This window comes from Drosophila simulans, chromosome X, assembly GCF_016746395.2.
Source record: "Drosophila simulans strain w501 chromosome X, Prin_Dsim_3.1, whole genome shotgun sequence".
Classification (NCBI taxonomy): Eukaryota; Metazoa; Arthropoda; class Insecta; order Diptera; family Drosophilidae; genus Drosophila; species Drosophila simulans.
In genome coordinates, this window is record NC_052525.2 from 20464499 (window position 1) to 20473666 (window position 9168).

At 45.4% G+C, this 9168-nt stretch overlaps 2 protein-coding genes and 2 non-coding genes across 4 annotated transcripts; 1 reads left to right on the forward strand and 3 right to left on the reverse strand.

Moving 5' to 3' along the window:
- Window positions 1-154: 154 nt before the first annotated feature.
- LOC6726557 (cystathionine beta-synthase) lies at window positions 155-4682 on the forward strand. The gene is made up of 4 exons (XM_016174224.2): window positions 155-296; window positions 2768-2992; window positions 3137-4178; window positions 4244-4682. The coding sequence occupies exons 2-4, from the start codon at window positions 2770-2772 to the stop codon at window positions 4545-4547; spliced, it is 1569 nt and encodes a 522-aa protein (XP_016040227.1). The 5' UTR covers window positions 155-296; window positions 2768-2769; the 3' UTR covers window positions 4548-4682.
- A 493-nt stretch (window positions 4683-5175) lies between these two features.
- Window positions 5176-9099, reverse strand: LOC6739891 (dolichyl-diphosphooligosaccharide--protein glycosyltransferase subunit STT3A). Its single transcript, XM_016180904.3, has 6 exons — window positions 8775-9099; window positions 8075-8403; window positions 7606-7995; window positions 7112-7399; window positions 6325-6804; window positions 5176-6025 (listed from the first exon to the last, which is right to left on the reverse strand). Exons 1-6 carry the CDS (start codon window positions 8872-8874, stop codon window positions 5471-5473), a joined length of 2142 nt encoding a protein of 713 aa, XP_016040228.1. The 5' UTR covers window positions 8875-9099; the 3' UTR covers window positions 5176-5470.
- Window positions 6095-6179, reverse strand: LOC120285401. The gene has a single exon (XR_005544699.1). It is a non-coding gene; the product is annotated as a small nucleolar RNA Me28S-U3344 (small nucleolar RNA).
- Window positions 7475-7556, reverse strand: LOC120285414. Its single transcript, XR_005544712.1, has one exon. It is a non-coding gene; the product is annotated as a small nucleolar RNA Me28S-U3344 (small nucleolar RNA).
- Window positions 9100-9168: the final 69 nt, after the last annotated feature.

The window sequence follows — 9168 nt, forward strand, 5'->3', positions numbered from 1 at the left end:
ATTTTTATTTAAATGAAAATAACTCTAAAACAATGGCATTTCAAGTATTTTTTTTAAGTATGAAAAAATATATGATATGAATATTTGTCACACTGTTGTTTTATGTTGTGTTGAGCATACGCACCACTGTGCGCTGCCGCCGTCTCTGCCGGCGTCGCAGTCGACCGTTAGCCGCAAGTTCAGTGCGTTGGTTAGATTCCGATTCCGTTCAATTGCCTTCGTTGGCAGCATCGTAGCGGTCGCTTTTCGCAGTTCGCGCTAGTTAGTCGCTCCTGGGTCACTAATCACCAGCACTGGTAAGTAAAACTTAAGCTGACAACTGTGCAAAGTGCATTCGTCCTGATCCTTTTCCTTCGAAGTTCCTTGTGCTGCCTCTTTCTCGCACATTTCCAACCGGCGAATTATAAATTTGTAGAAGTACAAAGAATACGAGAGAGAAACATGTGCTTGCTATTTTGTATGTTGTTTTTTCTTCTCACATATTCGCCGTTCGTTTTTGTTTTTGTTTTTCTATTTTGAAGCCGCGTGCTTGTGAAACAAATGTACATATATGTATATGGAAAAATGTGTGTGTGTGCATGTCAGCGGCGGGGGAGATAAACAAGAAAGAGCAGTAAAAAGGAAAACCGGGAAAGTTGAGAGTTTACACAGAAAAAAAGAAACAAATTAATATTAAAATCAAGTAATTTTGAAATGCGATATTTTGATTCGAAATTCACATAAATAATATTTTAGTCGTCTGATAATGTTTCTTAATTTTAATGCTCACCCTTGCATTCAAATTGTTTGATTTATATTTTATATGCTATATTTATATTATTAAAGTTTAATACATAAAGTATCTCAATACCACTTTATACAGCTTACATTTAAATTAAAAACATGACGTATAATTTAATGAATAGATTCAACGAGTCGTGTAATAAATAGTATGTAGCTCTTAAAATTACTTTTAAATGCAATTCATTAATTATAAATATTAGGAAGTTTATATAAACACTTAGGTAGCATTTTAGAAAGACTTTGCGCTCCATTCAATTATTAAGTTAATTTAATACATGCTGATACTACTGATTCCGACCTACCCTATCATTAGTCCTGGGTTCACAAGATACCCTCACAACGTTGGTACCGTTTTTTTTTTCATATAATAAATGTTCCCTTATTTGAGTTTACGTTGTAGGTAATAGATAGGTTTCGAGTGGCGTGTCCGTATACAGCGCAAGCAATCAGTGCCACCTGGAAAGCTTATCTATAAAATGGAAACCCACTTGAACGACAGTAGCCCTTATTTATTTACCAAGTTAAAGGGCTTCGAACTGGGAACTGAACGTCTAAGATAGACTGAAGGATCAATGAACGGGAAATCCGTAGAACACATTCCACAAAGAATCGAATAGAATCCATAGAATCGAACGACCTCGCGTATTTTGAAATTTTGTTGGGATAAGGAAAGCCTTGAGCTTGAGCTAAGAGTTTTAGTTTTGTATCCTTTAAATAATTACAGCTAGAAAAAATGCCGTATCAATGAACGTGAAATCCGTAGAACACATTCCACAAAGAATCGAATAGAATCCATAGAATCGAACGACCTCGCGTATTTTGAAATTTCGTTGGGATAAGGAAAGCCTTGAGCTTGAGCTAAGAGTCTTAGTTTTGTATCCTTTAAATAATTACAGCTAGAAAAATGCCGTATCAATGAACGGGAAATCCGTAGAACACATTCCACAAAGAATCGAATAGAATCCATAAAATGGAACGACCTCGCGTATTTTGAAATTTCGTTGGGATAAGGAAAGCCTTGAGCTTGAGCTAAGAGTCTTAGTTTTGTATCCTTTTAAAAATTACATCTAGAAAAATGCCGTATCAATGAACGGGTAATCCGTAGAACACATTCCACAAAGAATCGAATAGAATCCATAGAATCGAACAGCCTCGCGTATTTTGAAATTTCGTTGTGATAAGGAAAGCCTTGAGCTTGAGCTAAGAGTCTTAGTTTTGTATCCTTTTAATAATTACAGCTAGAAAAACTCGTATGCAAATGTGAAGTTTCTCAGGAGAATTCGAATTCGGGATCTGGCAAATTGAAACAAACAAGCTGCACTTCCTGTTTCCAACTGATTTGCATATCCTTAAGTTTTGGCACGTCATCGCTTTTGGGCCCGACCTTTTCGCTTTCGATTGAATAGTAATCTCACGCAATTTCGCAACCTCGTCGCAATGAGACAACAGAAAATATATTTTGATTGAGATTTTTCCCCCATTTATTTGCACACCGGAATCTGGGGTGATAAGGTACGGGTCATCGGGGGTCCACCGGCACCATCTGGCGTTTGTACGATCGCGAATCAAGCGAATCTATTCAAATTCAGGAGCAGATAAGCTTTTTCAAGTCATACTATTATCACTAAACACAATTCGAATTTTAATTAATAAATCGTATTTTAGTTGGTATCTAGTGTGATATTATAAGATACTTTCTTGGTACGCGCCTACAAAAGAATTCCCATATTCCGGGACATACAAGGATCCCTTATCCCTTCATCTGTAGATGAAAAAGAAGGTTACACTTTTATATTGCTTCTAGAAATATATTAAAACAAGCAAGTAATTTATTTACTTTACACTTATTGTACTAACCTTTCCTGTAGATAATTAAGCTAGCAGGCGAAATCGTTTCAACTGATTGCTATATTTTGAGAATCATGTTCCATCCGCTATAGAGATTCCCAAACACATTTTAATAACAATTTCTTCCTCCTTTCAGAGATGCCACAACCGAAGCCATACGAGAGGCCCGCGGACTTCATCGATCCCGGCAAGCCGTCCAAGTGCAAATGGCATCTGGGAACAGCCGAGAAGTCGCCCCACATCCATCGGGGCATCGCCCACCGCCAGCAGATTACGCCCAACATCCTCGAGGTGATCGGATGCACTCCACTGGTCAAGTTGAACAACATTCCCGCCAGCGAGGGCATCGAATGCGAGATGTGTAAGTTTATAGCCTGAAAATCCACCGAAGAATTCCACTGACTCAGTCATAAAATCTCATTTCCTAACCCACAATTTGGTCTCCGAGTAACAAAACGAACAGATAGAATCTAAGATCATTTAATTGCCTCTTTCCTCTCTACAGATGCCAAGTGCGAGTTCCTTAATCCGGGAGGATCCGTGAAGGACCGCATTGGCTACCGCATGGTGCAGGACGCCGAGGAGCAGGGCCTGCTCAAGCCAGGCTACACCATCATCGAACCAACGTCTGGAAACACGGGCATTGGACTGGCAATGGCCTGTGCCGTTAAGGGATACAAGTGCATTATCGTGATGCCGGAGAAGATGTCCAACGAGAAGGTGTCCGCGCTGCGAACCCTCGGCGCCAAAATCATACGTACTCCCACGGAGGCAGCCTACGATTCGCCGGAGGGACTGATCTACGTTGCGCAGCAGCTGCAGCGGGAAACGCCCAACTCGATTGTCCTGGATCAGTATCGCAACGCTGGCAATCCGCTGGCTCACTACGATGGCACTGCCGCCGAGATCCTGTGGCAGCTGGACAACAAGGTCGATATGATAGTGGTATCCGCGGGAACGGCGGGAACTATCAGTGGTATTGGGCGTAAGATCAAGGAGCAGGCTCCCAGTTGCCAGATAGTCGGCGTGGATCCCTATGGCTCGATCCTGGCCCGCCCTGCTGAGCTCAACAAGACCGATGTGCAATTCTACGAGGTGGAGGGCATTGGCTATGACTTCCCGCCCACCGTGTTCGATGACACCGTCGTGGATGTGTGGACGAAAATCGGCGACTCGGACTGTTTCCCCATGAGCAGACGCCTGAACGCGGAGGAGGGTCTGCTGTGCGGCGGCTCCAGTGGCGGAGCGATGCACGCTGCCCTCCAGCATGCCCGCAAACTGAAGAAGGGCCAGCGGTGCGTGGTCATTCTGCCCGATGGCATACGCAACTACATGACCAAGTTCGTGTCGGACAACTGGATGGAGGCGCGCAACTTCAAGGAGCCGGTAAACGAGCACGGTCACTGGTGGTGGAGCCTGGCCATCGCCGAGTTGAAGCTACCCGCTCCCCCGGCCATTCTCAAGTCGGATGCAACGGTTGGTGAGGCTATTGCCCTGATGAAGAAACACCGCGTGGACCAGCTGCCCGTCGTGGATAAGGATGATGGGTACGATCACCGCAATCCCTTCCTTTCGCTCCACCGTTATAACCTCTTGTTTTTTCCCCACTTAGTTCTGTCTTGGGCGTCGTGGGTCAGGAGACGCTGATCACCCAGATCGTGAGCATGAACCGCCAGCAGTCCGATCTCGCAATCAAGGCGCTCAACAAGCGAGTAATCCGACTGAACGAATCCGAGATTGTGGGCAAGTTGGCCCGCGTCCTCGAAGTGGACCCCAGCGTGCTCATCCTGGGCAAGAACCCGGCCGGCAAGGTGGAGCTCAAAGCTCTGGCCACCAAGCTGGACGTGACCACTTTCATTGCCGCCGGCAAGCAGAAGCCCAAGGCCAATGGCACCACCAACGGCGGCAGCCACTAAACTGGAGCGTTCCCAACTCCTGATCTGTGTCCTAGAAATCCAACCACCTACAGACTATGTTACGCATTTTTAACTTATACCCGCATGCATTTTGATTATTTCAAATAAAGTTTTATCCTAAAGTATCAAAGTATATATCAAAAATGGTATAATATTAATTTATCCAATTTGCGCCATTCTCTCCTGGAATATTATACTGTGTAAGATATTTACTCTTTTAGAAGCTGTTTATATTCCACGTTTATAAAGAAAAAATCTTCAGTGGATATATTGTTTGGTTATCCTCAGGAGAAATCTTATGAAAGAATTTTCTATTAGTTTATAAATACAAGTATACAGTTGCACATGTGCTGTGGTAAGTATTAGCAACTTTAATAGGCAGAAATTTAACATAAAAATGCCAGGAACAGTTTGAAATTAACTAATATTCCAAATCACTAGCTCTCGAGATGATTCTTTTAAGCCAATGGCAACGCAATAAGTTTCTTTTAATTTCCATAATTAATAATCAATAATACAATTACTTGTATCAGATTTATTTTAAACGTTTTGTACGAGTAGATACCATGAGAAGAATTCGTTACTACGTGAACTGTGCTCCCCACTTGCAACAGTGAAACTTCAATGATTACGATAGTTTTCCACATATATATATTTCGTTCGATTCGCTTACATGCTCTTTTCTTGCTTAAGAAGCCACACGCATCTGGTACCCATTTGTAAAAATATGTAAAAAAAAAATACTTGGTTTTTGTGGTTTAGTGCCAGTGTAGAACTAAATGCATGACGGGTAAAGCAGGAAAACGCAGCAATTGGTGCTCCTAGAGCGAGAGAGATTGCCAAATATTCGAGATAGAGGGAGACGGGCAGAGTTAACTAATGTACAGAACACAGAATAGAGCGGAATGACTGCGACTTCCTTCTCAGACGCCGCGATTCGGCAGATCCTTGACCTTGTAGATGCGCACCAGCCAGTGCTCCGTGGTGTACGCCTCCTCCAGGACATCCAGTTCGAAGTCCTTGTTGCCGATCTCGGCCGCCCGAACTCGATCGTAGCCCTGGGCTTTGCCACCTTCCGTGTACATTTGCCCGAAGCGATAGTAGCACATCTTGTACATCAAACAGTTGAGCAGAGTGGGCGAGCCCTCCTTGTCCACTCGGAACTCCCCGTTGGCCGCGTAGTAGTCCTTTTCGCGGATGTGCGCACCACGGTCCGTGCTGCCGCCAATGCGCACCATCCACAGGAACTTGTTGATATCGTCCGATGAGTAGCCAGTGAGTCCTCCGAAAATCACGAGAACGTAGTCCACATCCAGTTCCCTCATTATCTCGTAGGCTTTCTCCTCCGAAGAGGCCATCGCCTGGCCAACGCGCGATATATGTGTGTTGTTCCAAGTGTTGTTATCCACCAATATCGTCCGATTGGCCATGGCCGTTATCTGGTAGCCGTAGTCCCACCAGGACATTATGCGAGCGTCCTGAAAAGTACATTACGAAACGGTCAGTACGAGCGCTATACAAAAGTTGGCAAACTAAAAGGGATATTGTGTTTTGTCAGCTTGGTTGTTTTAGTACTCATTATGTTTCATACTCTTCCTATCAAGAATTTACAATGTAGTCATCATGAAGATGCGAAATCTCGTGTTGCCGACTTAGCCAGATGAAAATTGGATCGTAAGAGCCATTAAATTATTGCATTACGCCAATCTTTTGACTATGATCTATGGCTAACTCGGCAGAGCACTCGACAAATGGGCAATCAAAACTGCATATTCACCTCCGGAGTGTTCATCTGCAGCCAGTAGTAGGCCTCGCGGAAGTCATCGAAAATGATGCGGCCGCCATCGTGCGACCTGGCACTCAACACAATGCTGGGCGAGGAGTAGGCCTCCGAGGTGACCCAGGTGCAGTGCAGCGTGTACACTATGAGCATCAGTGTGATGACACCCACGAATCCAATGGCCACCTCGCTCTTCACGCCACCCGTCTGCTGTTCCAGCTTCTTGTGCTGTCGCTTGCTTTCCACTCCCTGCTTCGACGAGCTTCCGGCATCAACGCTCTTGATATACTTGGCCAGCAGATGCGAAATGGCAATTCCGGATAGCACACACATCACGGGCGCCAGGACCAGCATCAGACGCACCATCACTCCGGCGAAATAAATACTGGTGACGCCATACAAAATAATAAAGATGTTCGAGTCCGTCAGCTTGGAAAAGCAGAAATAAAGGCCAGCGGGAAAGAGGAACACCAGGATCTGCAAGAGAAATTTAAAAGAAAGCCAATGAATTAACTATATATTGGATGGTTAAGTGAAAAGGGGTCACGTTTATGTCATGTTTATTTAACTGCCTCAGCGATCAAAGTGCAAGGTAATCACTCAATACATTAAGGCGCATATCATTCGCATCGTGGTTAAGTTCTCATCTTCGGCAGAAAATTTGTAATTGGATAGGGTTGAAATAAACCGGATTTTGTTGTAGTAAGGAGTTATTAAACAAAAATAGATACGATAAGCGCACTGCTAAGTTGAGAGTTTCCTACGAAGCTAGTGGTTTACCTACCTGCAGGTCAAAATAGAAAGACGACCAGGATGTAGGCTGGTGCTCCGATACGGAGGCGATGATTGGAATGTGATTCTTGGCATAGGATGGATCCAGTAGCGAGTAAAACCTGCCGGTCCAGGGGGAGACTTTCCCGGTAAGCGTGAGCAGGGTGCCCACGACGAACACCACAGTCAAAACACTGGAAACCAACGTCTTGAAGAGCAGGTCGAAGTGATCCTTGGGAATGCGCGAGCGCAAGTAGTCGACGAAAGCGTGAATCTGGCACAGGCCAAAGGTTCCCAGTGCCTGCAAGAGAAAAATACGATTAACACTCCTTTCTTTTCCACATAGCGAGTAATTCAAATTAGAGTTCTTTTGGTGACCAATTCAGCTAGGTTTTTGGTACTCATTATGTGTCATACTCTTCCTATCAAGAATTTAAAATGTATTCATCACAACAGATCACACTCATCGCTATACTGCACAGCATTACACAAAGTAGTTACACTCACCAGCATGTGCTCGGAGCTCTGGATGGGTTGGAATCCCACAAACGAGATCTGCATCGACAGAATGGTGCCCACGCAGTATAGCGTGCTGTATGCTATGTAGATCCTGTGCGAGAAACGTCCGGTGATCATCAGCGCCAGCACGTGCAGCGGGATTAGGTTAATCAGGAAGACATAGCCACCCCACGAGGAGACCATATAGAAGTAGGCCAATGCCGACATAGCCGACCAAAAGATCGTGCCCGTCTTCACCGCCTTGATCCACAAATAGTAGGTGAAGAGCATGCAGAAAATGGCGATGCCTTCATTGTCGTACGATCCCGCCACGGATCGAGAGATGTACCCTGGAACAATGGATATCAAAGCGGCGGCCACCAGGCCAGCTCCAGTGCTCTAAAAAGGGGGAAATGATCATAAGAACCACGTGCGAATTTGAACATCGAAAAAATATCGCGGTGGGACGGTGGCTTACGTGTATCTCCTTCGTGAGGGCGTAGGTCACCAGCGTGGTCAGCGAGGAGAAGAAGGGCGCCAGGAAGACGCACACGTTCCGTATGTCGATGGTCACGTTGAGCAGCCACATCAGGCGGTACAGGGCCGCCGAGGTGAGCATCAGCCCGGGATAGATGGTGCCGCCGATGATGCGGCCCAGTGGATACCAGGCGCGGTCATCGAACCAGTTGTGGAACTTGTAGAAGCCCTGCTCCGCCAGGAACCGCGTGGTGCGGTAGTTGAAGTACGGATCGAACTCATGGATTACGCTCTCGAATCGCAGCACAGAGAACAAGCGTGTGGCGAATGCTGTCCAGAAATGCAAGAGGAAAAGGAAGTTCAGTCGGCGGTGGTAAGAAGAAGCAACCAGCTAGTGATGGCACATGCCAGCGTGTATCAAGCTATCGATATTCTAGCAGGGCTGGCAAGGCGATATTCTACAACATGGCAATCGGAAGATGTTTATAGCTATGCATTTGTTTAAATGCATATCACGGAATTTATAAACTAGGAAATAACTAATAATAGTGCTGAATCGCATAAGTAAGCCATTATATACTCTGGGTAATTTTACCAGATAGTGCCAGCGGCACATCAAGCTATCGATAGCAGCAGATGCGAATGTTTGACCTTTTCACAACGCCCACTCGGTTAATGCCGAATAAGCGCTGTTTACTCACATAAAACCGCTGCCAGAATGAGAATGGCCAGCTTGACCAGGTGCTCCTGCTTGTCCCAGGTGAGCAGTCCCCTGGCGACGCCGCCCACGTCCAGCGTCATTTTTCTCGCTCTTCCGCCTGCCGGCTTTTTTTCGGCGCTGCTTAATTCGATGCAAGAGTCCCAAAGTCACCGGTGCGCGTTGTTGGCTGAATTCCGGATGTCCAGGATTACTTGTTTTAGCCCACCAAAGCACTATTACTTAGTTTTTTTGCACAAAACAATGGCTGAAACTTGAATGCGACGGAATCGCAAACTTGCAATTCGTGGCAAAGAGCGGAGAGTGCTATCGACTATCGCGTGCTATCGCCGGGCTATCGGTAATAGGGGTGACAACTCTGGCCGCTGGGCGCGTTT

Coding starts and splice junctions, on each gene's coding strand:
- LOC6726557 (XM_016174224.2), top strand. CDS start 2,770: ATGCCACAACCGAAGCCATACGAGAGGCCCGCGGACTTCATCGATCCC. Junction 2,993..3,136: donor GGGCATCGAATGCGAGATGT/GTAAGTTTATAG, acceptor TCCTCTCTACAG/ATGCCAAGTGCGAGTTCCTT. Junction 4,179..4,243: donor GTCGTGGATAAGGATGATGG/GTACGATCACCG, acceptor TTCCCCACTTAG/TTCTGTCTTGGGCGTCGTGG.
- LOC6739891 (XM_016180904.3), bottom strand. CDS start 8,874: ATGACGCTGGACGTGGGCGGCGTCGCCAGGGGACTGCTCACCTGGGAC. Junction 8,404..8,774: donor CATTCTGGCAGCGGTTTTAT/GTGAGTAAACAG, acceptor ATTTCTGGACAG/CATTCGCCACACGCTTGTTC. Junction 6,805..7,111: donor CTTTCTATTTTGACCTGCAG/GTAGGTAAACCA, acceptor TTTCTCTTGCAG/ATCCTGGTGTTCCTCTTTCC.